This window comes from Mustela putorius, unplaced genomic scaffold, assembly GCF_011764305.1.
Source record: "Mustela putorius furo isolate JIRA1106 unplaced genomic scaffold, ASM1176430v1.1 tig00003836_pilon_pilon_pilon, whole genome shotgun sequence".
NCBI classification, from domain to species: Eukaryota; Metazoa; Chordata; class Mammalia; order Carnivora; family Mustelidae; genus Mustela; species Mustela putorius.
Window position 1 is genome coordinate 9,869,501 of NW_025421989.1, and position 27,869 is coordinate 9,897,369.

The window sequence follows — 27,869 nt, forward strand, 5'->3', positions numbered from 1 at the left end:
GCAGAGTGAGCGAGAGAGAACATGAGTGGGGGGAAGGGGCAGACGGAGAGGGAAAAGCAGGCTCCCCACTGAGCAGGGAGCCCAGGCAGGACTCAGGGCTCCATCCTAGGACCCCTGGATCAGGACCTGAGCCGAAGGCAAGCGCTTAACCGACTGAGCCACCCAGGCGCCCCTTTAAAAATTTTTTTTTTTTTTTAAAGATTTTATTTATTTATTTGACAGAGAGAAATCACAAGTAGGCGGAGAGGCAGGCAGAGAGAGAGAGAGAGGAGGAAGCAGACTCCCTGCTGAGCAGAGAGCCAATGCGGGACTCGATCCCAGGACCCCGAGATCATGACCTGAGCCGAAGGCAGCGGCTTAACCCACTGAGCCACCCAGGCGCCCCTTAAAAATTTTTTAAAAATTATTTTTATTTTAATTTTTTTACTTTAAATCAAGATACAATAATTCTGTAGGAGCTCTTGTTAATAGCTGGTTGGTATTAGCAGTTGCAGAAATTAAAGTGCATCACTCCCTGACTATGATATGATATCCAGTTTTCAGGTAGACTTTCCTTAGTGATCCTGTGGATTGCTTATTGCAATTTAGTTCAATGTACACGACACTATATATTTTTTTCTTTGGGAAAATTAATTCTAATGTTCTTATATGTTTTATCGTGTAGTTTTAATTATTTTGTGTTTAAAATAAGGTAATATCTTTCCCCTCCCTATTTTCAAGAGATTTATATTAAGAAAGATTTATAATTTATAAACCTTTACTCATATTTCCTTGGGAAAATATCCTATATGCATTAAAAAATAGATTTCTTTATAAAAGAAAAAAAAATCACTTAAGCTCAAACTAGAACTCAATCTTTATTACAGGTCCCACTATCCCACTGTTGTAAAATTACCTTTTATACTTGGGAGAAACTCTCCTATATATACTTTTTCTAGTGCTGAATGAAAATACTACATTAGATTCTTTCGATGAAAATGACTCCCTAAAGAGCCAGAGGTTATTTAATGATTGTGGGCCCAGCAAATCATAAAAGTGAGGTCCTTCTCTTGCAATACAAATCAATGAAATATATCCCACAAAGTATACTTACTGACAGGTCAGTAAAAGTCCCTCCAGAGACTTGTATCATAAAAACCATGCCCTCAACTCCGTATATAAAGTGAGGGATTCCATATATAACAAGAGCTTTTCCAATACCATCTTTCTCCACTACTGTTTTATATTTAGAGATAACAGAGGCGGAATTTAAAAAGATTACGGAAAAGTTTTACATTTACTTTTTATAAAAATTCCTGTTATTCCACGATGTCACAGCTGCTTCCATTTTTCTTCTCCGTTTCCATATTCGTTTTCTTATGGTAATCACAAAAACCTGCGATTGTGCTGTTGCGATCTGTTTATTTCCACTTTACGTAAACTTGTAAAGAAAACTATTATTTCGTGCTCTCTCTCGCCAGGACGCAGCTGAGGACACGAGGAGTCGCCAACCCCAAGAAAATCCATGATTTAGCGCGAAGACTCGCACTCGCGGGGGAGAAGGTGAGGGCGGGCCGTACCGCGGCCTCGAGGCCCCGCCTCCCGGGACCCCACCGCCCAGGCTCCGCCTCCCCGGGCCCCGCCCCGGCCCGCCGCCATGTTGTTCCCTTGGCGCTGGACGTGAGCAGCCGGAGTTGCACCCGGGCAGAGCTACGGTCTCCTGGCAGCCTACCCCCGACCTTCTCTCCTCGTTGCACCCGGACGGGCCAGTCGGGAGCTCCCCGGGCGTCCTCTGTGTGGCCACGAAGTGAGTGGAGCGCGGACGCCCCTCGGGGCGGGTCGGGGGCCGCAGCGGGGCGCGCCAGCGTCGGGCGCGCGAGCGTCAGGGTCTGGGGGGCGCGTGGACTCCGAGTGCGGCCTGGCCCTCGGCAGCTGGGGCGGGGGCTGCGCGCGCTCGCGGGGCGATCGTCCGGCTCGGGACGGGGGACGGCTTGGTGCCTCCTGTCTCTTACTGGCTGACGCAGGAGAAAAGACGAGTTCCCACACCCACGCAACCCGAGGAGAGGGACACACACCCAAACACGCGGGGACACATGGAGAGACGCCCGGACATCTGGAAGACACACGGGGACACGCGCAAGCACCCGGGGGAAGAGAGATCCATTAGCACGGGACGCGCACGGACCCAGACGCCCGGGGAGAGCGACACGTACGCACGTTCTCGCGGTGGGGGTGGGGTGGCGTGGGAGAGGTCCACACACAACACCCCGGAAAACACACACACAGACGCACACACACACACACAAATACCCCCAGCCCCGCGGGGACACACATTTGCACCATCCTTTCCCCTAGCCGTTCCAGGACACACACACATCCACGCACCCCAGCCCAACCAAACCACACCGTACCCCCGAATGATTAACATAAGAGAAAGCAAAGGCGCTCGCACGGTTTGTTTTGGGCGACCTCTGACACGCTGCCTGGGTGAACATTTGCTAACGTGTTAATGGCCACTCACTTAAGGAGTTTGGAATGTAAAGCCCGCGCTGGGGGCTGGCGGCCGTCTGGGGCTTTATCTGATTGAGACTCTGGCTAAGGTTTCAGAATCGTGTTCCTTTCTTCCAACTTCGTATGTCAAGAGGCAAGATGAGCATTTAAAGTGCCGACCAAACAGTTGTGGAGGTGTTAGTTGTCTTTGTGTCGTTGTTTTTCTTTTTAAGTGATGATACATCCCGTGACCACGGGTCTTTTGAGAAATGACTTTTCTGCCAGTTTCCAAAATGTCATGTGATCACAGTCTTTTCACAAGATTTCAGCAACCCGATGAAAATCAGTAGAATTTGATTTCTTTTTTAAAATTAAAGAAAAATTCTTTACATGTTTTTCTGTTTCTCATACCATCGTAATGGGTAAAAATCCATAAACTGCCTGTAGTCTCAAAAACTATCGCGGATCCAAACTGTAGAGATGAAGGAAACCCAGAATTGTTCAGTTTTTTTCAGCCATTTAGGAAGGCTGTGCTTGTGCTCGCTTCGGCAGCACATATACTAAAATAGGATGGCTGTGCTTAGTTTCTCTTTCAGGAGCTTATGTGGAAATTACCATCGCTACTTGTCCGTAACTCTCAGTATCTTATTTAGATCCCCAAATGTAAGACAGTGGTGTGATCTGGATGCTTTTAGGATTTTTGTGTAGGCATTGTAGTAAATTCCTCTTGCTTATACTATAAAGCTTCTGGTTTGATGATTTATTTTGGAGAGTTTCTGATTTGGGGTTATTTTTGGTTTATCATTTGTGAGGTTGGAGTAGACCAATGAAAACTAAGAACATCATTGGCCTCGGCTCTCTTGGAGGTTGGGGAAATACGTTAGTGCTCTTCCTGTTTTCCATTCTCCCGTGCTTTTCATTTCTTTCTATCCCCACCACTCTTTCCATGTAGACTGTAGTACTCTGGAGGCCTGAAGACAAGTTTCTTTGGTTCTACAAGTTAATTTTTAGCCTCCCCTTGTTGCTCACCATTTCTTGGGCGGTCACTCTGGCACTGGATGTTATAGTGCATATAATTCCTGTTCATACATCATTTCACTGAATTCTCACAACAGTTTTTTTTAAAGATGTTATTTATTTATTTGAGAGAGAGACAGTGAGAGAGCATGAGCAAGGAGAAGGTCAGAGGGAGAAGCAGACTCCCCGTGGAGCCGGAGCCCGATGCGGGACTCGATCCCGGGACTCTGGGATCATGACCTGAGGGGAAGGCAGTCATCCAACCAACTGAGCCACCCAGGCGTCCCTCACAACAGTTTTCTGATATTAGCTCCATTTTACTCGTGAGGAATTTGCTGGGGCCATAGGAAGGTTAGGTCTGTTTCCCAGGTAATACAAGTACGGAAGAGGGCAGAGCCAGGATTCAAGGCAAGCCTTTGTGAGTTTTGTTTTGTTTTCATTCTTTCTTTCTTTTTAAAAAAGATTTGTAAATGTATTTATTTGAGAAAGTGAGAGCGAGAGAGATATCGGAGAGGGAGAAGCAGACTCCCCACTGAGCAGTGAGACTGATGCGGGGCTGGATCCCAGGACCCTGAGATTATGACCTGAGCCAAAGGCAGAGCTTAACCAGCTGAGCCCCACAGGCAACCCCTTTTGTGAGTTTAGAGCTGTAGTTCTCACCCTGGAGACATTTGACAATACGTGCAGGTGATTTTGGTTCTCACCTGAGAGGGAGTGCTGCTGGCTGGCATCTAGTGGGTCGAGGCTGTAGATGCTGCCGAGCATCCTAGAGCGCTCAGCACAGCCCTCCACAACGCAGAGTGGTCTGGCCCAAAGTGTCCCTAATGCCAGGATTGAGAAACCCTGCTCTACAGCAGTCTGTGTAACTTCGGGGCTAACACATTTCAGGGCTTGTGTAGTTCTTCAACTGCAATGTCATTTTTCCTATTTAGGATATCTCCTAATCATTTTTAAGAAAGAGCAGTGGGGAAAATTTAAGAACTTGAAGAATTTCCCTTGACCATTCATTCATTTGAAAGACTAAGGAGGGAGCAGATCATTTCTGATAACAGAATCTTTTCTTTTTAAAGATTGATTGATTGATTTTAGAGAGTGCATGTATGCGGGCAGAGGAAGGGGCAGAAGGGGAGGGAGAGAAAAATCCTCAAGCAAGACTCCCCACCGAGTAGGGCGATCCATGCAGGCAGGGCTCTATCCCAGGACCCCGAGGTCATGACCTGGGCCAAAATCAAGAGTCGGACCAGCTGACTGAGCCACCCAGGTGCCCCCAGAATCTTTTTTTTTTTAAGAGGTTTTATTCTTTCATTTTAGAGAGCGATCGAGCATGGGAGCAGGGGAGGGGCAGAGGAAGAGGGAGAGAGAATCCCAAGCGGACTGCGCTGAGCACAGAGCCCGCCACCAGGCTTGATCCCACAGCCGTGAGATCATGACCTGAGATGAAACCAAGAGTTGGGTGCTCAGCTGAGCCACACAGGTGCCCCCAGAATCGGTTTTTTTTTTCTCCTTTTTGTAAGGCAAAAGTGTCAAAAAGAACTTGAAAGCCATTTCAGAGCTGTTGAAATAGACTTAGGGGTTTGGTTTCTGAATTATTCCAGTTGTCAATAATCACCGGCAGTCTGTTGGGCACTGATCGGGAAGGTGCTGGTGATAGGAAGGATAATAGGGAGTCACCAACTCTGTGAAGCTTACAGTCTAATCATAATCAGAAGAGCAGATACTGACTCTGCCCGAGAGTAAAATTTATTGCCTGGGCTACTCAAGGTCAGAGGCTAGGTGTCATTAAGAAACAAAACAGCTGTACACCAACTCACAGGTACCTGTAGGCCATTTACTGTGACTTAGGTGAAATGGGGAAGCAGTTGATGTATTTCTTTTTTCTCTCCCTTTTTTAAGATTTTATTTATTTATTTATTTATTTGAGAGAGGGAGAGAGATCACAAGTAGGCAGAGCGGCAGGGAGAGGGAGAAGCAGACTCCCTGCTGAGGTAGGAGCTCGATGTGGGACTCGCTCCCAGGACCTCAGGATCATGACCTGAGCCAAAGGTAGACGCTTAACCAACTGAGCCCCTAAGGCGTCCCTGATGTGTTTCTGATAGCTTTTTAGGTTGACCACATCTGAATATTTACAAGAATCAAATCAAGAAGCCATTCTTGTTGAGCATAAAATTCTTCCTTACATTTAGCCTTAGTAGGCCCTAGTTACGCATGCATTTTATCATGGAAATCAAGAAATAAATGATGAAATTTTTTTTTTTAAGATTTTATTTCTTTATTTGACAGACAGAGATCACAAGTAGGCAGAGAGGCAGAGAGAGGGGAGGACGCAGACTCCCTGCCGGGCAGAGAGCCTGATGCGGGGCTCGATCCCAGGACCCTGGGACCATGACCTGAGCTAAAGGCAGAGGCTTTAACCCACTGAGCCACCTAGGCGCCCCTAAATGATGAAATTTTTTTAGAAAACGACCTTTGCATCATTTTTTTTTTCCTGTTGTTTTCCAGCCATTTCACCATACCTGTCTAAGATTAGGCCCTTCAGTCTATGTATTACTTCATTGTGGTGGTCAGTGTTAACTGTTAGGGGAACTTTGGGGGTAAGTGATTCAGAGGAGGAGTCCAAAGGTTTGGCTGTCTCTTTAGGCATCACTGTGAAAGTGTCATTCAGGAAGCCAAGGTGGCATCCTTTGCGGGTAGCTTTGCTTTGGACTCCTGCTAATGGACAGCATGTTCTCTGTTAATTATAGATTCCTCTGTCTCTTATCAGGAGTTATCTCCTGTGGGGAGAAGGGGATGCTGAATTGTACACCTAAAAATGACTGCTATCGAAGGGCATCTGGCAAAGGGATATGTGTTCTTTCCTGATGGGAGGGATTTCATTCTGGGAAGGGTCAAGAGGAATTGGTGCAGGAAGAACCCGCGCTGGCCTCAGAGGAGGCTTACTGCGTCTGCAGTTGGCTTGCTGCTCCGCCAAGTTAGGTCACCACATTTCTTTCTTTGTGCAATGAGGTGGTTGCACTTGACGATTTCTGTGAGATTATATGACACCGAATAGAGATGTCACGTTACCGGCTTCCGGGTAGTTCTGCTCCAGGCAACATGCTGGTAAAGCAGCAGGAACAAGCCAAATAGAAGTGTGCTTGTGTGTTTGAGAAACGCGTCTCACTTGAAAGCTAACTGGGTAATAAATTTCTTAGTCAAAACCAAGGATGAGAAAATAGGGCTTGTGACTAAGTAGGTCATCAACAGAGAACATTTATTAAGGATTCGGGGGGGCGATGAACTCGTAAAATGCCTCATGGAGTTGGGAAAGCAGTGATGCAGAGGCACGGTTCTGGATACCTGAGGGAGGAAGGCCTGGGGGCACCCCTGGGGTGTAAGCAGGGGGAGGAGGCGGGGCCTCTCCTTGCTTGCAGAGGGAAGGCTGGAGGTCGTCCCAGGCTTGTGCTTGCCAGGGAGCCTGGGGGCGCCTAGGCTTGTTAGACACCTTGGAGGGGAAATCCCTGTTTTCCAGAGTGAATCTTGATATTGTACGTGTTGTGCAAATGGAGCTCTGGCTATTGCCACATTCTGTATTCCATTATTTTTTGTTAATTTTTGACCAGGGTGGATACAGGGTTTAGAATATTGTTGCTTGTCGTGAAGACAGAGGACAGCTGGAAGTAAATGAACGCAGGTCACTGACAGCTAGATCAACATGGGGTGGGGGAAGATCGGTACGTAGTTTGAAGGAAATACAGAAAGGAAGCAGGTGGTGGAGGCTTTACATTCTTTCCTCACTGAAGCCAGCTCACTTCGTGGTGGGGAGTCTGGACCCAGACCACTTCTGTCCAAGGCCTTCCAAATCTATGCTATGGTTTGATAGGGGAACGAGAAAGAGTATGGAGCAACTCGATATACTCCTTCCGTGGCCACATTTATTATCTAAGTGTGAAGGCTAGCAGAGCAGTGTAAACTAACACACTGAACAGTTAGTTCAGTGTAAATGGAACTATTTAAATTCCAAATTCTTGTGAATTGGGCTAGGTTTTTGGGTACAGAGGCCAATGTAGTTTTCATACGAGTGGTTGCATTGTACGTGTTAGAGAAGCCTGAAAAAAGACTTACAGATTTCTCTTCTGGACTTGCTATGTAGAACACTTAGAGGAGTTTTAATTTAGTTTAGGTTTTTGTTTGTTTGTTTTTGTTTTTGAGAGAGTGAGCATGAGCAGTGGGGAGAGGAGGCAGAGGGAGGAGAAGCAGACTCCTCGCTGAGCAGGGAACCCCACTTGGGACTTGATCCCAGGACCCTGGTATCCTGACCTGAGCTGAAGACAGACACTTAACCGACTGAGCCACTCAGGTTCCCTTAGAGGAGTGTTTAAATGATTTAACAGGTTCAAAAAGTTAGAACTCACTGGGCTAGGCACCTGCTGTGATCTGTGCAGTTTCTCATTTGTGTATTTAATAAGCAGTGATTAGATAAACATACCTGAAAATACATATATGGTGTAGCTGGAAGTCAGAACGGAACAACAGAAGAACTGCTTGAGGACTACACATTGGTGAATGCAGAACATTCTCTGGAATGAGTTCCAGTTTTGTTTTTTTTTTTTTTTAAAGATTTTATTTATTTATTTATTTATTTATTTGAGGGGGGGGGAGAAGCAGAGTCCCCACTAAGCAGGGAGCCCAATGGGCTGTGTCCCAGTACCCCAAGATCATGACCACAGCCCAAGGCAGACACTAAACAGACTGAGCCACCCAGGTGCCCTGAGTTCTAGTAATCCTAAATAAAATTTCATAAATAGTTGTTTTGGAGCAAACAGCTGCTACCCTTGTATCCTGTTCCACATTAATATTTGCGTAGTACTTGATTTTTTACCACACCAGGCCTGGAAAACCCAGCTGTGCGAAGATAATGATGTCATGGAAAGGAATGCGGTACAATCGCATGTTGGAACCCTAAGCTCCCCCGAGCGCCAGCTTGCAGTGTCTTACGGACGCCTGCTGCCTCTGTGGCTCCCTCAGAAATGTAGAAGAGCCCGCCCGGCCTCCCTTGTTGTCTGTTAGGGTTTCATCTCCGTTTTCCGCTGTATGTACTTCTTTAGGGAGTAGATTCGCCAGAGAAAGGGGCCTCTAGGTGCAGATAGGGTGGTCATGGGGTCTGTGGCCTTTCAGGAGAAACCATTGTGCTTTCAGCCTGGCCAGCCTGTCTCAGGAAATTTCCAGAAGTGTCCATATGCCTCTTCAGGTGTTTCCTGGGAATCAGCGTTCTCATTGTTAGCTGCTTCTCTCCCAATTAGCTTTCCTTGTCTCTTCCGTTTGTCGTTACTAGAACATTTGCTTTCCATCTCAATTTCATTGCTGTCTTTCATCTATAGTTTTTCCCTCTTCTTATCCTTTTTGGGTTTATATATTTTTTAGAATGTTTTTGTCATTTGGTGGGAGTGAAGGTAATACATGGTCGGCCTGCTCTGTTTAATTAGATCAGGGAAGTTTACTTAATCTTTGTGATACATGGAACATAGGGTGATAGTGTTCCAACTTGCAGGTGATTTGTTGTATGCCAGGTACCTAGTAGACACTCAGTAAACAGTGGTGGCTCATGTTATTGTGGTCATAACATTTGTTATTTGAGCAAAGAAGACAATGGCAATAGGTAGGGAGGGAAGTGGACACATTCTTGTGTGGGAGAATGGAATGAATAGAAGAGATTGTGGAAATGGGGAGAATAATCAGCTTGGCTTTACATATGTTGAATTTGAACTGCCATCCGGGTATCACATGAACATTATGAAAGGGGTTGGAATTCTTTTCCCAAGGAGGGGGAGGATGGAGGTCAACTTTATGAATCACTGGGTTTTATATCCCAGGAAGATGTGGTTTGGGAAGAGGTAAGGACTTCAACCTTGCAATATACCTACTTTTAAGAGCTTGTTAGAAGAGGGAGTTATCTAAGTTGCAGAAAGCTAAGAGGAAGTTTTTGTTTTTGTTTTAAGATTTTATTTATTTATTTGACAGAGAGAGAGTGAGTGCACACATTTATGCACACAAGCAGGGGGAGCAGCGGGCAGAAGGAGAGGGACAAGCAGACCCCCTGCTGAGCAGGGAGCCTGTGCCATGCGGGGCTCTACCCCAGGACCTTGGGATCATGACGTGAGGGGAAGGCAGACACTTAACTGGGGGAGCCACGCAGGCGCCCCCAGCTAAGGGGAGTTTTATGGACCATTAAATAGAAAGCATTGTCAAGGTCATTGCCAGGCTGTTAGACCTAAAAGAGACAGTAATGGTGCCACCTATGCCTCCAGCTAGAGGTGTGATACTTCATAAGATCCTCCCCCAGTTGGGCCTCCGTTCCCTTATTTAGGAAAAATGTCTTGAGTACCCTTTGAGTTTTTATGTCCTGTACATCCAGACAAAGGGCTGTGTCTGAGAGAACTGACTGTCCTAGGTGGTCAGCTGTGGAGGTGTTTTCTGGAAGCGTACACAGTGAAGTCCTAAGAGAAGCACTTTTCTCTTTCTTTGCTTTAGGGCTGTTGGTCCAGTAGGCCATTTAGATGAGGACTGGGGGAAGCCCCTGGATTGGCCTTACTTTAGGAGCTCTCTGGTGGCTTCTGCCGACACTCGGGGATGGAGAAGTTGGGAGCCTGTGTGCAGTGAGTGGAGTAGACAGCTGATCAGGCATAGAGGGGAAATGAGTAGTGATGGCAGAGTCAGTTTGGGCTTGGGCAGCTTTTTGTAAGCAAAGCCCCCTTCATACCTTGGTTGGGACAAACCGGGGCGTCGCTGACGGAGAAGTGGGATGAAGTGAGTTTCCCTGTAAGCCAGCTGCAGTCCTCTTCCGGGTCTTCTCAGTTGGACTCGGTGACCACTTCCCCGCAGAAATGGGCTCCTCTCCTCCAGCTGAGCCCTGTCTGCCAGACGTGCAGCTGTCCTCTTGAAGTACATCTTGGGAAGTCCCCATTCCTCTTACTTAATTTCTTAACAGCCAAGAAGTTCTACTTTGCTGTGGCTTCATGTCTTACCGGTCGTGTTTGTGTACTATTCCCTGGGTTTTTGTGGAAGTTCTCCAGCCCTTACCCTTTTCTGCTCCAAATTAAAGACATAGGTTTCTTCTCTGACGAGTAAGAATTAGTGTTCCCTTAAGTTACAGCATGTCACTATAGATCATATTTAATTTGTGTTTTGCTACTTTAATGGGTTTTTCTAACATGCATATTTAAATTCATTTCTTTCACAATGCAGTCTTCTTCCTGAAACCTAGCAGAATTTCCAGTATTCCTATCTTGTGACCTTTATCCATTTTTTTGTCTTTGAATTGTGTCCCTCACAATGCAGCCTTAAACTAGCTGAAGTATCTTAAACAACCTTAAACTAAAAAAACCCTCTTCTTTATTTTCAGGCAGTTTAAGTGTCTTTCTCAGGTAAATGTCTTATTATAGATTTATGGGTGTTCTTTTAAGGACCTCATTTTAAAAAAAAGAAAAAAAGGACCGCATTGAACAGAACAGAGAGCAAAACATTATCCTCACTTCCAAGATTAGCAGCTTCCCATGAGTAAGTCTATTCACTGAACTGTCACGGTTCATGGTCAGAATGTAATATGTAAGTCTCACAGGTGATGGAGACAACGGAGAAAATAGTGATGCCAAATAAAGATGAAAGTCTGGAGGGGGTTATGAGTTACTTACACACATGGATCACGCATCATATACAAATGACGAAGGCACGCCTTGCTGGCCCTTTCAGGTAGAGCAGGCAACTCTTGATCTCAGGGGTTGTGAGTTTGAGCCCCACGTTGGGGGCTTAATTTTTTACCTTAAAAAAAATTTATACACAGGGATGCCTGGGTGGCTCATTCGGTTAAGCAGCTGCCTTTGGCTCAGGTCATGATCTCAGGGTCCTGGGATCGAGTCCCACATCGGGCTCCTTGCTCCGCAGGGAGCCTGCTTCTCCCTTTGCCTCGACCTGCCACTACTCTCTCTATCTCTCTGACAAATAAATAAATAAAATATTAAAAAAAAATTATACACATATACACACACAATGATGTGGACATGTGTTTATCATTCCATATCCCTTTAAGAATCAGATGAAACCCTTTGTACTTTTTTTTTAATTTGCCAGATTTTGAAACCCTTTGTGTACTCTTGCCAGAGAAAAACTGAAGCACACACTTCCATCTGTACATTCTAGTTCACGTGTCATTCTAGGAGGTGTGTTTTCTCTCTGCAGCTCCTTCATGGACTCCGCAGTTAAGCACACTCTGTACCCGCACTGTCCCAATACTCATGTAGCAACTTAAATTTCAATTAAAGTTAAATAAAATAAAAAATTTAGTTCCTCAGATCAGTCACATTTCAAGTGCTCAAAGCCATGTGTGCTTCGTGACTGCTATACTAGATAGTGCAGGAATAGAGTATTTCCATCCCTGCAGACGGTTCTTTCTGATCATGGTGCTCTGTGTTTTCAGAATGGTTTAAGACAACTTAGTTCTGTAACCTCTCTTTTCCCTACACTCTCTCCATCACTGTTAATGATTAGTTTGTATACCTAACTATAGAGGTACCTTGTTTTAAGCAAAATTGTGAGTATATATGTCTTAGAAGTTTAATTAGGTGACTTATCTTAAAAAAAGAGTGCTTAGTGGGTCTGCTGGGTGGCTCAGTCAGTTAAACTTGGTTTTGGCTCAGGTCATGGTGTCAGAGTCGTGAGATCGAGCCCCACATTGGGCTCCACACTCAGCACAGAGTCAGCCTGAGACTTTTTTCCCCCTCCTTGCTCCCCCGTTACTCCCCCCAACTCGTGCTCGCTCTCTTTCTTTCCAATAAATACATAAAATCTTTAAAAAAGTATTTATTGAAATGAGTTCTTTAAATAGGGTGTTCTACTCTGGCATTGTGATAGTGTAGTTTGATTTACAGTTTTTCCCTTCTCTTGCTTTGGAGTAATGTTCAGTGATCAACTAGATGATTTATTTAAGTCTTCACCGTGTGTGTGTGTGTGTGTGTGTGTGTACGTGTGTGTACCTCTTGCTGTGGAGATGAAGCACCCGTTAGAGTTAGTGCCTTCCTTGACTTGCTTCTTGCTCATGCATTTCAGCAAGACCACCAAGAAGACTGGAAACAGAGTGGAACTAGTTATGTTGTTAAGTGAGACACACGGATAACTAAGATTCAAGGAATGAGTCCAGCTCTGAGTGAAAATAGAAATAATTCAGAGGTTATCCATGCTTTTGTTTCTTTGGTTAGTTTCTTTGAGCCTCAGGATAAGTGGTATGTTTCTAAACTGGGACATTCAGGGTAAATGCCAAAGGGAAGTGTGATTTTGAGGGAAAAAATTTGTTCCTAAATTTAAACCAAGAGTGATAAATTTAAGTGTTTGGGAGTAAGAACTAGTCAAGGGGTTACAGAGTATATGTTTCAAGTCTGAAATTTTGAGAAGGGCAGTTTACAAACCCAGCCTACTCTCCCTTCGGCAGCTTATTAGAGGAATGTTGTTTTTAATGTTCACCAGCTCTTTGTTGGTGCCAGTAGTACTTATTTTAATGTGGTGTTTTCATTGGACTTGCAAGAAAAAATTCAATTTTTTGTCCCTTCCCACACATGTTAATAGACTTCAAAAATAGAATGGTGGAAGAACTAATTAAATAAATTGTGAGCGTGGAAAGTACAAATAGAAAAGTAAGAATGGAATAACGAGAACAAAGGGCGAAATTATTTACTCTTTGTTCTCAGTTTTCCGTTTATTTGATAGCTCACTGTATGTAAAGTTTTGTACAAGATGTTGCAGAACCAAAAAAGGACAAATGGATAGAATTAGGTGTGTTGTGTCCCTCTTAGGGAGTTGACCTTGTAATTAGGAAAGAGACACATACACAACTGACAATGACAAGTGAGCGAGAGCTGTAACCAGATGGAAGTGATGATGAGAACAAAGAAAATTGGAAGATTAAGTTTCTGGGGGTGGCCGTGGCAAGCTTCCTGGATGAGGTGATCTGAACTATGCCTTTGAACAGCTGGGAGTTGGGAGGGAACTCCCAGTCCAAGATAAGGGCCTGAACAAAGATTGAGCTGTAAATTCCTATGATAGGTGTGGGACTATGAGTTGTAGTGATGTAATTGGGACAGGTTTGTAACTGAGGTTGGATGGCCGTTTGAATGCCATGCCCAAAACCTTTATATAATGAAAATAATGAAATAAATGGGGTTAGTTATCTGTTAAGAGTGGAGACAATTGGATCTATAAAAATAAAAAATGTCTGCCTTTAATCCCTACAAACATGCCTATTAGAGATTTCTATTTTCTCTGCTTGCATCTGACTCCCTCTTGGTTTGCTGTAGTATAATAGCTTTGGAAACCAGCAAGGGATTGGGGAAAACCAGAGAAAAGGTTAATAAACTATTGATAATTAAGATTAAAGTACGCAATAGAAAAGTTGGAAAAATAGTGTTGTAAAAAGGGAAGGGTTGACATACAGTGCTGTTTGTCTTTAGTTTTGAGATATCTGCTGAAAGCATAGTCCATTTTCTTTCCTAAGAGTGACCTACTTAATCCGTTTCCTCATACAGACCAGTGTGTGCTGTATACAGCATGTGTTAGTGCCAGCCGATGGATTGTCATCCGGAGTTATCTGTTGTGTATGTAACAGGTTTATTTATTCAAAAGGACATTGCTGAAGCAACAAGGAGGTCATTTGTGGCTTTACATAAATCTAATATTAGGGTTTAATTGACAGTTCTTAGACCATATACATATTTGTGTGAGTGTGTGCGTCTATAAATATACACCTACATTCTTTAGCTATAACTCACATACCATAAGATTCACCCTGTTAATGTATACAGTTCAGTGGTTTTCAGTATATTCACAAAGTTGTGCAGCCATCACCCACTATCTAATTCCAGAATGTTTTCATCACCCCCCCCCAAAAGAATCCCTGTCCCTGTTAACAATCACTCCCCATTTACCTTTCCCCACCCATTTCCTGGTACCACAAATCTACTACCTATCCATGGGTTTGCCTGTTCTGAACATTACATAGAAATGGGACGCCACATGTGATATTATTAACGACTCAGCTGATGGACATTTGGGTGGTTTCCACTTTTTTGGCTATTATGTATAATGCTGCTGTGAACATTCATGTACAAGTTTTTGTGTGGGGGATGTTTTCATTTCGCTTAGGTATATACCTAAGAGAGGAATTGCTGGGTCATATGGAAAGTTTATGTTTAACTTTTTGCAGAACCAGGCTATTTTCCACTGTCATTGTACCATTTTACATTTCCACTAGCTGTGTGTGAGGGTTCCAGTTTCTCCATATCTTCATCAGTACTTGTTTATTGTCTGTCTTCTTTGATTCTAGCCATCCTAGAGGTATGAAGTTCTATCTCATTGTAGTTTTGGTTTACATTTCCCTTCTGGCTAATGATGTTGACCATTTATGTCCATTTTTAAATTGGGTTACTTGTTTTTCGTTTTTAGGATTTTTTAATTTAGGGTGCCTGGGTGGCTTAGTCAGTTGGGCGACTGCTTTCAGCTCAGGTCATGGTCTCTGGGTCCTGGGATCAGGTCCTCCGTTGGGCTCCCTGCTTGGTGGGGAGCCTGCTTCTCTCTCTGCCACTCCCCATGCTTAAGCTCTCTCTCTCAAATAAATAAAATCTTTAAAAAAAAAAAAAAGATTTATTTATTTAGGAGCACTTAGGTGAGGTGACTCAGTCAGTTAAGTGCCTGTCTTTGGTTCAGGTCATGATCTCAGGGTCCTGGGCTTATGTGCTCTCTCTCTCTCAAATAATTGGTAAATAGATTGGTAAAATTTTTTTTAAAAGATTTTATTTATTTATTTATTTATTTATTTATTTATTTATTTGTTTGAGAGAGGCAGTGCACAAGTGGGAGGGGCAGAGGGAGAGAGGATCTCAAGCAGACTCCCCACTGAGCTTGGAGCCTGACATGGGTTTCAGTCTCACAGCCCTGATATCATGACCTGAGCTGAAAACCAAGAGTCTGACTCTCAACTGACTGAGCCATCCAGGTGTCCCTCTTGCAGACTTTGATATAAACCTGTAAGGTTTTATGTGGTTTGATCGTGGTCTGTGTGCTCTGTCAACACTCAGCAACAGTGTATTTCTACAGTCCCACCTCTCCGTGTTTCCTCAGGGAGTGAAAACATCTCCAATTCGGCATTCAGGGCATTTGCATTTGCCCTCCAGTTTACATTTCTGCAAAATTTCTTTCCTTTTTTTCTTTTTGAGATGATTTTAGAATAGTATGGGGATGTATTTTTTTCTATAGTTTAGAAAATTGATAACTTGAGGGAAAGTATGGGCATTTTTTAATTGTATAATGTTTCCACGAAACAAATCTTTTTTAGAGAGCATGTTTCTTTTAAAAAAAAATTTTTTTTTTTGTTTTTTTTGTTTTTCTAAGTAATCTCCACACCCAGCATGGGGCTTGAACTCACAACCCCAAGATCAAGAGTTGCACGCTCCACAGACTGAGCCAGCGAGGTGCCCTGAGCATGTTTCATTTTTATTGGACATAGTAGGCATGCCAGTTTCACTGTTACTACCTCTGCACCTAGAGGCATGTTCAGGGTGCATGAGGCATGTGGGGGAAGGGACTTCAGTGGGACATGAGGTCTGGTTTCATCTGTAGGGCCGAGCAGGAGTTAGAAGGGTAGCAAGAGCAGAGGATCAGAGCGAGGTGAGGTATAAGCCGCAGAGGGAACATTTTACTGCAGGATACCCTACAAGGCAGAAAAGCCACCATTTTCAATCCCAAAGCCCGCTGATGTCATTGGTAGTTGAAAGGAACCCTAAGGGCATCCTTTGAAGCTCTTCTGGAGGCCTTCCTCTTTCCCTGACTTCAGCCAGTTACCTTTCCGGACTCCGCATCTGAGCAGGTTGCCCGTCTCGAAGCTGTTTCAGGGCTCTCATCATCGCGGGGGTGTGGGCCGGGATCCTTCCCGCGGCTCACAGGCCCTGCGTGTTCCAGCGCTGCGCCCTCCAGGCCGTGTGGCCAGCGCTCTCCTCCCTCTGGGCTCCCGGTGCTCAGGCCTGCGCTGCGCCCTTCCTCTGCCAGGCTGCCTTTGCCGCTTCCTGGCTTTGGCTCCCTCTGCTTCTCTCGGGGTTTTCTCCTCCCCGTATTGCTGAGCTTCCCGCTTCTGAGCTCAGCCTGTGATTAGGCCCAGTTAGCCGCGGTCAGATCCCCCTACGGTGGAATCAGACCTTGGTGAGGCTGCTCTCCATGGACAGCAAAGTGATCCTCGAGACGTAGCTTTGGAAGAGCCTGCTCTGGGAACTGGTGTGTAGTTTCTCATGAACACACTTGCACACAGCCCGGTTTCCCCTGGCCGTGGAAGTTACCACCTTTTTAACTGAGCAGCAGGTGAAGTAGCTGGCTGACTTACAGGGCCGCAGTGTGTGAAAATTAAGTGCCCCCGATGTCTGGATTCACATGCGAAATGCTCACATGTGGGGCCTGGGTGTGGCTGAGCGCCGCCGGAGTGCACGCTGCCTCTCTCACTCACCGACGGAGATGCTGGGCAGAATCCCCGGTACTGTTCAGATGGTTTGGTTTCTGGTTCCGTGTGCGTAGTTGCACTCTCTGTCAGGTGGCCTTCATTGGTAGGTCTTGCCTTAGGTGTAGCACACATGGGTTGTGTGCGGATTGTCCCTTTCCCGCTGCGAGCAGCACCCGCGGGGGCTGGGTGGGTGTGGCACGACGGAGGCTTCACGAAGCGCTTGTTGAAATAAACACTGTTTTCCACCCCCTCTGTGGAACTCCACACTTCTGGGGAGATGCTTCAGAGTTCTGCCAACATTTGATTCACATTGCATTTAAAGCATGTATGGGGCGCCTGGGTGATTCAGTCAGTTAAGCATCCAACTCTCCCTATCGGTTCAGGTGATGATCTCAGGGTTGTGAGATCAAGCCCCATGCCAGTCTCCACAGTCAGCATCGAGTCTACTGCCCCTCTCCCTCTGTTCCTTCTTGCTTGTGGGGTGTGTGCTCACCACCCCCCACTTTCTCTCTCTCTCTGTAAAAAAAAAAGAAAAATCTTTTTTTTTTTTTTTTTTAAAGATTATTTATTTATTTATTTCACAGACAGAGATCACAAGTAGGCAGAGAGGCAGGCAGTGAGAGAGGGGGAAGCAGGCTCCCCTGCTGAGCGGAGAGCCCGATGCGGGGCTCGATCCCTGGATCCTGGGTTCATGACCTGAGCCGAAGGCAGAGGCTTTAACCCATTGAGCCACCTAGGTGCCCCTAAATAAAATCTTCAAAAAAAAAAAAAAATTTAAACCGTTGAAATTCTGTTAAAACTTTAGGACTTGGGGCATATGGGTGGCTCAGTTGGTTAAGTGCCTGCCTTCGGTTTAGGTCACGATCCAGGGTTCTGGGCTGGAACCCCATGTTGGGCTCTGCACTTGTTGGGGATTCTACGTCTCCCTCCCTCTCTGTCTCAAATAAATAAATAAAATCTTAAAAACAAAGCAAAACAACCTTAGGCATAGTTAGATATGCTTTATTTATAGTACCTTTCAGTGGATTGAACACTACTAGTTCTGTCACGTTAACTCGTCTTGTGTGGTTCTTGAAATAAAGTCAGCAGTTGAAAGACTCAGCATCCCAGCTACTGATTTTCATTGTGCCTGCAGCAGCCAACAGGAAAACCCTCAGAAATAAATGCAAAGACACTGAGTCTGGTAGGTTACATGGCAGGCTGTGGAATAGTCTCCCTCTCTCCATCTTTTCCTAGCTGTATGACCTCGGGCAAGGTAGTGGACCCGAGTCAGGGTCCTCATCTGTAGTGTGAGGATGGGGAGACACTTGAGAGGAGTGGATACAGTGAAGCAGAGTAAGGGCATACAGGGCGTAGTCAGTGTCACTGTTACAGCCGTTGTTACTGTTGCTGTTTCATCTTTAAAGCCAGATATCAAAATTCTGAAGAGTCTCATTTATTCGTTGATTGAATTTATAAGTTAAGGGCTGCTGTATGTAAGTTTCACAACCCTTTGCTTAAAAAAGGTCTGTGTTGGGGGTAAAACCTTTGGTTTAGACTAAGAAAGATTAGTGCTTTAGCCCAGCTTCCGGCATCATCTGTCACTCAGAAACCTTCCCGTTGATTCGATCTCCTTGGCGAGGATCCTTCTGCTTCTTCGCGTCCGCCTGCGTAATCCTCCTCTCTGTTCTGCCCAGGACCCTTACTGAAATTTGACTTTAAGAAATGGTCATGAAAAAAACTTTTCCTTGAAACCACCAGTAAAGACTTCATGTATTCATGCCACAGAAACTTCCTGTGCTCCTGCAATGAACTTGGCATTGTGGTGAAATGCTTTTACTATTGTCTGTGACCTAGTGAATCTTCCCCACAGCCCCAGGAGGTAGGATGTCAGGTAGCTTGCCCAGAGGTGTGCGCTCTTGGCCTTTGGCACCAAGAACCCTCCTCCTTTCTGATAGTGGCTTGCTGTTCTGTCACAAGAAAGTTCTCACGTCTGCCTTAGCTGCCCAGCAGCTTCCCCGCACAGTGTCGCCGCACAGTGTCACCGTAGCTCCAGCCCAGCTTTTCCTTTGTTGTGTTGGTGCCCCTCCTTCTCGTGACTATTACTTTTTCTTGTTTGTGTTAGCTTTATTTAATTCTTTGTAATTAAGCCACTCAAAACTTGGGCAAATTTTGAAGACTGACATTTTACATTTCTAAAAAATTTTTATTATTTGAGAGCACAGGTAGCAGAGGGAAAGGAAGAAGCAGTCTTCCCGCCCCTGAGCAGGGAACCCAACACAGGGCTCAATCCCAGGACCTGAGATCATGACCTGAGCCGAAGGCAAATGCTTAACTGATTGAGCCCCCCAGATGCCCCCATATTTTATATTTTATCCTAAAAAAATTTTATATTTGGGGACACCTGGATGGCTCAGTTGGTTAAGCAGCTGCCTTCGGTTCAGGTCATGATCCCAGTGTCATGGGATTGAGTCTCACATCGGGCTCCTTGCTCGGCAGGGAGCCTGCTTCTCCCTCTGACTCTGCCTGCCGCTGTCTGCCTGTGCTCTCTCTCTCTCTGACAAATAAATAAAATCTTTAAAAAAAAAAAATTTATATTTGTCTGAGTGTGAAACTTAGAAGGGTGGGCAGGCAAAAACCTTCTTGAATAAAATAATGATTAACATGTAGTATTTGGGGGCATCTGGGGGGGTCAGTTGCTTCCCTTGCTTGTGTGGCTGCATACACATACTTTTTCTCTCTCTGACAAATAAATAAATAAAAACCTTTAAAAAAGTGTGTAGTATTTGATTCTAGGATTTTGGGGGGGAGCTGAGAAAGGTCATGGGCAGCTTTCAGGTGTGGTTTTCCTTTTATTTTTATTTATTTTTTCTGGTTTTCCTTTTAAATTAAGAATCTGGGTGCTAGGGACGCCTGGGTGGCTCAGTTGGTTGGACGACTGCCTTTGGCTCAGGTCATGATCCCGGAGTCCCGGGATCGAGTCCTGCATCGGGCTCCCAGCGCCATGGGGAGTCAGCTTCTCCCTCTGACCTTCTCCTCGCTCATGCTCTCTCTCACTGTCTCTCTCTCTCAAATAAATAAAATCTTAAAAAAAAAAAAAAAGAATCTGGGTGCTAATACAAGTCATATTCACATTTTAATTTCTTTTCTTTTTTATTTTTAAAAAGATTTTATTTATTTATTTGACAGAGAGAGAGATCACAAGCAGATAGAGAGGCAGAGCAGAGAGAGAGAGGAGGCAGGCAGAGAGCCCGATGTGGGACTCGATCCCAGGACCCTGGGATCATGACCTGAGCCGAAGGCAGAGGCTTAACCCACTGAGCCACCCAGGTGCCCTTAATTTTTGTTTTTAACTCTAAAAACTATAAAACAAATTAAAAGTCCATTGCTAAGGTGAGCTTTCTAATTTTTTCTTTGCAGATAATGATGCTGCTTGAACTGAACAATTAAGGTAACATTTGTGACTTAAGTAATAATGCTTTTCTTATTCAGAAATCTTTATCAAATTTAGCTGAATTGTTAAAGTCCTGTTTTAACCTTGGTGAGGATTTTCATTATTGCCCGTGGGCAATCATTCCGAACTGTGGGGTATAAAAGACTTCACATTATATTTTAAGGTAAGTTTTGAAAATAACGGGATACCTTTATTCATTCATCTTATACTGAAGTTTGAAAGGATTTTACTGTTTTTAGAAAAGAAAAAGGGAGTATTTTTAATGTCTCTAAGCCAGTTATGGTTATGTTAATGTATAGATTGCCTGAAGCTAGCTTGTGTTGGATTCCGTGGAAAATAAGACGGTTTATATACTTACCTGTATCACCATGTATGTTTATATACAACTCTACAGTAAGAATCAGAGAAATGTTTGTATATATACTGTGTTAGCGAATGCCAGCATCCTTGCAAATAGGGTATCTGTGAGGCCCCACATTATTCATGGGAATTATAGAAAATCATATCCCACTTCCTGGTGCATGGATCTAGAGTACCCCAGAATTTGTTTAATTAGCACAATGGCACCAACCAGGAAGTCCCACATTATTATGAAAAAAGAAAAGAACTGTGTCAAAGTATCCTGATAGAATTATAAATGAAAAATCTCAAGGAATGTCTGAGACTTAATTTGGTAGATATATGCAGCTAGTCACCTGGGTGGAGGTTACTAGTTTGCATAATCTGGTTTGTAATTTGCTGTGAAGATCCTGTCAATTCAGTGCTGTGCAGTAAAATTTTGTGTCTGGTCAGGTAGTTAGAGCTTACTCAAATATTGGAATTAATGATGCACTAGAATCACGCACATCTCTTACATCCTTAGAACACATAATGGAACTTTTGTGTTGTGAAAGGAACAACTGTGGGATGGGGGCTACTGGGAGAACGTTCCTGGTGTTGGTGATGACCATGCTGAGTAGGTCCGAGGGCTCAGCAGTTCATTGTTAGGTGAGGTGGGGTAGGGTCGCCAGCAGAGGAAGCAGCATGTGCCAGCGCCAAGGCCAGGGAGAGCGCGAGAGCTGAGCAAGTAGAACTGAATTTCAGTCCCGTCTGACTGTGCATTTCCAAATGACTGAAGTTAAAAATGGGGAGCAGCGCTAAGGTGTCTTGTCTTAGAAGTTGGACTTAGATCTAAATCTCTGGAGAACCAGTGAAGAGCATTAAGGATAAGGCCTTAAACCAGTGCTTTTTCCCCATGTCATAATAGCTGGCATGCATTTTTGGTTTTGTTATTCTTATTTATTTATTTTTTTGTATGAATTGAAATTTTTTAAGCAAGATTAAAAAAAAACAGATTTTATCAAGTTGTTACCTATGTCAAGAGATTAAGGGGTTTGGGATTGTTTCAGTTTCCTCTCTGACATGAATTTAGTTTGGGCATTGAGCAGAGCAATCCCATGAAGTCAGAAAAGTCTCCCAAGAGGTAAGTACTTTGATTGCCTCACAGTTTTGTTGGCCAATTTAAATTGTATCAATTATAGTAGTAATTACAGCAGTAGTAATTTAAAAGAGCCAATAAGAGTTACAGGCAAGTTCTACAGGTTTTACCAGAATAGCGTATCATGTAGTTGGAAATGCAGAATTCTTACACATTACAGGGAGTATTTAATTCCATTATACTAGGTCACATTTGGATATAACCAGGATGTAGCCAGATAACGTTTACTGCAGTGAATTTCCAAATCCATCCTAGTCAGTGTAACAATGATTTTTCATGTCTCATTACCTTCCCATTGAGGGATTCATAATCTCTCCACTTTCATGTTAAAGTTAATTACCATTTTTGCTCTAGAACTGTGCTGGCCACTACAGCTGTTGCCTCTTTAAATGTGGCTATTCAAATTAGTTACACTTAAATAAAATTTAAAATTCAGTTCCTCATTGCCTCTAGCCACATGTCAGATGCTCAGTAGTCACATGTGGTTAGTGGCTGCCATATTGGACAGTGCAGTTGGAGGACATTTCCGTCATTACAGAAAATTTATTAGTGCTACTCCAAAGGTTGTCTCCTTTTACAAATTTTAATGTATTTAAAAGCCATGTAATAGTGAAATATTTACAGATTAAATGATATAATTTGATTCAAAATAAGTGGGGAGAATGGGGAGTTATGGAAGAAATAGGATTTGCCATAAGCTGATGATTGGTGAAACTAGGTTGGGGATCCAGGGGGGGGTTCATTGTAGTATTCTCATTATTCAGAAATTTTGTGTATGTTTGAAATTTTCCATAATAAAGAATAAAAACAGAAGCCCTTTTTTTTTTTTTTTTAAGATTTTATTTATTTGTCAGAAAGAGAGAGAGAAAGCACACAAGCAGGCAGAGAAGGCAGGCTCCCTGCCGAGCAAGGAGCCCGATACGGGACTCCTTGTTTTAGGGACCCAGGCATCCCTAAAAACAGAAGCCTTAAATAGGAACAGTGGTCCTGTTGGCACTTAAAAGTAGCCTTCTGCGCCTGGGTGGCTCAGTGGGTTAAAGCCTCTGCCTTCGGCTCAGGTCATGATCTCAGGGTCCTGGGATCGAGCCCCGCATCAGGCTCTCTGCTCAGCAGGGAGCCTGCTTCCTCCTCTCTCTCTGCCTGCCTCTCTGTCTCCTTGTGATCTCTGTCTGTCAAATAAATAAACAAAATCTTTAAAAAGAAAAAAAAAAGTAGCCATCTGGGGGTTGCCTGGGTGGCTCAGTTGGTTAAGTGCCTTTGCCTTGGGTCGTGATCCCAGAGTCCTGCGATGAGTCCTACATTGGGCTCCTGCTCAGCAAGGAGCCTGCTTTCTCCTGCTGCTGCTGCCCCTGCTTGTACTCTCATGCTCTCTGCCCCCTCCCCAAACTCTCTGGTAAATAAATAAATAAGTAAGTAAAATCTTTAGAAAACTAAAAAACAGGTGCCTGTGTGGCTCAGTGGGTTAAGCCTCTCTCTTTAGCTCAGGTCGTGATCCCAGGGTCCTGGGATTGAGCCCTGCATCAGGCTCTCTGCTCAGTGGGGAGCCTGTTTCCCTCTCTGTCTGCCTGCCTCTCTGCCTACTTGTGATCTCCGTCTGTCAAATAAACAAATAAAATCTTTAAAAACAAAACAAAACAAAAAAAGTAGCCATCTGAAAATGGGCATCTGAAATTCTACCCCACATAGGGTGGTGTCTGTGGTAAAAGGAAATGTTTAACCCTGCTCCAAAAGAGTATGTAGAGGACTGCATTTTTTTTTTTTTTTTTAGGTTTTATTTAGTTATTTGACAGAGAGCACAAGCTGGGGGTAGTGGCAGAAGCAGGGGGAGAAGCCGGTTCCCCACTGAGTGTGGAGCCTGATGTGGGGGTCGATCCCAGGACCCTGAGATCATGACCTGAGCCAAAGGCAGATGGTTGACCGACTGGGCCACCCAGGTGCCCCTAGAGTACCACATTTTTTTTTTTAAAGATTTTATTTATTTATTTGACAGACAGAGATCACAAGTAGACAGAGAGGCAGGCAGAGAGAGAGAGGAAGGGAAGCAGGCTCCCTGCTGAGCAGAGAGCCCGATGCAGGGCTCGATCCCAGGATCCTGGGATCATGACCTGAGCCGAAGGCAGAGGCTTAACGTACTGAGCCACCCAGGCACCCCTAGAGTACCACATTTTTAAGGCTTATGTCATTCCCTCTGGAAACATACAAGTGACAGCTCAGGTTCGAATTTATTAAGAGTTGCAGCCACCCAAATGAATCTTGTGGGCAGAATGTGCTAGATTATGATACTCCGCTAAAAAATTCCATTGCTGCTGACGTTAATTTTAGCCAAGTCCAAATAGTGTTCCTAAGGCAGAGAATGGAGTCCATTCACTCAGTCATTGGCTTATTTTTGTTCACAGCCAGATCAGTCAGCTTCTGTCTCTGGTTTCCTGGTTACCAGTGCCTATGGTGATAGCGTCGCAAGAGAAAGGGGAGGTCATAGAGAAAACCCTTGGCACAAGATGAAAGCCATCAGTAAAACTGTCACTGTGTCACCAAAGGGCTGTTTGAAGTTGTTACAAATACCTGCCTACTTTGGCCTCCTCGTGCGTCTCTAACAGATAGTGGCGGGGCTTACTGTGAGCAGAGAGTGATGGTGGAGAGCAGGGTCTTTGGGGTGAGACTTGGCCTTGAGTCTCTGCCTGTCAGCTGTGACCCGAGGAGGGGAAGAGTGAGCCCTCACTGGCCGTCTTCGGAGCAGCAGCAGGGCCGCATCTGGTATGTGGTGGAATGCTCAGGCTATATAGTAGCTCTTGCTGTTAGGTATTTTCTGTACAGAAAGGAAGGGGGACTCGGCGTTTTATTTCCCTTATGCACTGATATTCATAGAATCATGTAGAGAAATGTACAGGTCGAAAGGAATGTAATGGTACCTTTTTATTTTACAGGGTTCTAAAGTCAAAACCTTGAGATTAATAATGGCAGGAAAATCTTCGCTTTTTAAAGTAATTCTCCTTGGAGATGGTGGAGTTGGGAAGAGCTCTCTAATGAACAGATATGTGACCAATAAGTTTGATACCCAGCTCTTCCATACAATAGGTGTGGAATTTTTAAATAAAGATTTGGAGGTGGACGGACATTTTGTTACTATGCAGATTTGGGACACAGCCGGTCAAGAGCGATTCAGAAGCCTGAGGACGCCATTTTACAGAGGTTCTGACTGTTGCCTGCTCACTTTCAGTGTCGATGATTCCCAGAGCTTCCAGAACTTGAGTAACTGGAAGAAAGAGTTCATATATTACGCAGATGTGAAAGAGCCCGAGAGCTTTCCTTTCGTGATTTTAGGCAACAAGATCGACATAAGCGAACGTCAAGTGTCTACAGAAGAAGCCCAGGCCTGGTGCAGGGACAACGGCGACTATCCTTACTTTGAAACAAGCGCAAAAGATGCCACAAATGTCGCAGCAGCCTTTGAGGAAGCGGTTCGAAGAGTGCTTGCTACTGAGGATAGGTCAGACCACCTGATCCAGACAGACACGGTCAGTCTGCACCGAAAGCCCAAGCCTAGCTCGTCTTGCTGTTGACCGTTTAGAGAGGTTGCCTGTGTGATCTAACCAACTCACACACATACACAGAAAAACGCAGGGTGGAGAAGAGAATTAGCATTTGCAGCAATGGATCATCTACTCATAAAATTAAACTAACCATATTGCTGTTTGTTAGTGGGTGGGAGAAGGGACACATCCACTCGTGGAAGAATCAGTGTACTCAGTAGTGGCACCGTACATTTATAAATTGTAATGGTGGTCTGTAACGTGTAATTTAAATATGTACGTTACCGAGCTAATAAATGAGATGATCAGTACTTTAATTATAATTAAAACACTTGGATATTCTGGAAGTTACTGTTTGTTTTTTTTTCCTGGGAAAATGGAGAACTACTTTTTATATGTGTATATTTTTATGTAATTAGCATTCAGTTCCTGGTTGAGGGAAAAAAATTCCTGAAAGCAATAATGTTAAATAATAAAGATTAAAACCTACTGCATTTGCACTGTAGTTATTTGATTACTTCTTCATTCTCTTTAAAACTATTTAAGTGTTCACATTTTCATTCTCTGTGTCAGAATTGCTCTCACTAGTAATCATTCGTGTGCCACGTGTGGGCTCCCCACCCCCAAAACAGAAGCCAACTTGATCACTCCTGGAGGAAATACTAAGGATTGTACTTCGTGTGAGGATAAATGACATCTTTGTTAGGTCACATATGTAATGCCTTCCCTGTCATTGAACACTGTTGAGTGATTTCTACTCAAGGAGATTTTGATAAAGCGATTTGTAGTCTTTTTGCAGGTAAAGTTCATATACCCTGCGTTTGTGCCTGTCCCATCCTGCAGAGGCAAAGCAACCCACTGACAGTTGTCAGGATGTGCCGGGTCCGGGTTAGCATGTCCTGCTCATGGAAAAGAATAGCAGTATCATTCAGTAAGCTAAGCTTTTGACAGTCTCCTCTCCTAACAGAACAATTTGGCTCTATGCAAAACATTTTGACATTTTGAATTATGGGGAAATTAAATCTCTTCATGTTCTCCGCTTAGAGGCAGTTGTTGCTTTTAGTATTTATAATCAATCCCCGCTCCCAAAACTGTAATCCTCCATCAAAAAAACTGAAATAGGGGGACGCCTGGGTGGCTCAGTTGGTTGGGCAGCTGCCTTCGGCTCAGGTCATGATCCCAGCGTCCTGGGATCGAGTCCCACATCGGGCTACTTGCTCCGCAGGGAGCCTGCTTCTCCCTCTGACTCTGCCTTCCACTCTGTCTGCCTGTGCTCGCTCTCACTCTCTCTCTCTTACAAATAAATAAATAAAATCTTTAAAAAAAAAAAAACTGAAATAGGAATCCATTAAAAAATTGGTGTATATTATATATTCTTTCTTTTTTCTCTAGGGGATTTGCTTCCCGCCTCCCACCCTCCCAGTCTAAAGTGTCCCATGGCTTTGTGACTTGCTATTTCCTCTTAATATATGTGAACATACTTTATTACAGTATATCTACCTCATCAGCTGTACGGATGTTTACCAATTTATTCTGACTGTTCTCTAGTGACAGACATCCAGCAGCACTATCCCACACCTTATTCAACAGTGGGTATTAGGAGTAAATTCTTTTTTTTTTTAAGATTTTAAAAATTTATTTGACAGAGAGACAGGGAGCATAAGCAGGGGGAGTGGGAGAGGGAGAAGCAGGCCTCCCGCTGAGCAGGGAGTCTGATGTGGGACTGGATCCCAGGACCCTGGGATCATGACCTGAGCTGATGGCAGATGTTTAATGACTGAGCCACCCAGGTGCCCCAGGAATAAATTTTCTGTTCATTTTTTGAATAGATGAGTCACGTTTCAAAATCATAAGACTTAAGAGGGTACCTGGGTGGCTCAGTGGGTTAAGCCTCTGCCTTCAGCTCAGGTCATGATCTCAGGGTCCTGAGATCGAGCCCTGCATCAGACTCTCTGCTCGGCAGGGAGCCTGCTTCCCCCCTCTCTGCCTGCTTGTGATTTCTGTCAAATAAAATCTTAAAAAAAAAAATTAATAAGACTTAAGAGACAGATATCTGTACCCTTGCTACCCAGTTCCTGTCCGTGGAGGCAGTGCGTGTCTATTTCTTAGGTATCAAGCTAGATATTTAGTATGTAAGGGAAGCATATTGTATTAGTTTGCTGGGGCTGCCGTAACAAAATGCATGCTGGGTGGCTTAAACAGTGGGAATTTTTCTCACAGTTCTGGGGGCTCTATATCCAAGATCAAGGTGTTGGTAGGTTTAGTTTGTCCTAAGGTCTCTCTCTCTCTGGCCTGCAGATGACGTTGACTCTGTGTGCAGCATTCCCCCCCCACCCGCCCCCCCATGCCACCATGTCTCTGTGTCCAAATTTCTCCCTCTCAAAAGGACAGATTGGATTAGTGGGCTTGTTTTGACTTAATTACCTCTTTAAAGGCCCT

The 27,869-nt window shown here is 44.3% G+C and overlaps 2 protein-coding genes across 4 annotated transcripts in view; both read left to right on the top strand.

Moving 5' to 3' along the window:
- Positions 1 to 1,641: 1,641 nt before the first annotated feature.
- On the top strand, positions 1,642 to 25,777 carry RAB9A (RAB9A, member RAS oncogene family). 3 transcript variants are annotated; one of them, XM_004758848.3, is made up of 4 exons: positions 1,649 to 1,786; positions 2,004 to 2,188; positions 20,390 to 20,420; positions 24,825 to 25,777. In XM_004758848.3, exon 4 carries the CDS (start codon positions 24,855 to 24,857, stop codon positions 25,458 to 25,460), a length of 606 nt encoding a protein of 201 aa, XP_004758905.1. In that variant the 5' UTR covers positions 1,649 to 1,786; positions 2,004 to 2,188; positions 20,390 to 20,420; positions 24,825 to 24,854; the 3' UTR covers positions 25,461 to 25,777. The 3 variants fall into 3 exon arrangements, with proteins under 3 accessions (XP_004758904.1, XP_004758905.1, XP_012915053.1); XM_004758847.3 differs by lacking the exon at positions 2,004 to 2,188 and having other exon boundaries at positions 1,642 to 1,786; XM_013059599.2 differs by lacking the exons at positions 2,004 to 2,188; positions 20,390 to 20,420 and having other exon boundaries at positions 1,657 to 1,786.
- OFD1 (OFD1 centriole and centriolar satellite protein) overlaps positions 20,390 to 27,869 on the top strand; it is a 67,259-nt gene continuing 59,779 nt past the window's right edge. The window contains exon 1 of the mRNA XM_013059601.2: positions 20,390 to 20,420. The gene's annotated coding sequence lies outside the window, so the exon portion shown is untranslated. The remainder of the gene's footprint in view (positions 20,421 to 27,869) is intronic.

Bases quoted from the DNA above. Each gene is read 5' to 3' on its own strand.
- RAB9A (XM_004758847.3), top strand. From the start codon at position 24,855: ATGGCAGGAAAATCTTCGCTTTTTAAAGTAATTCTCCTTGGAGATGGT.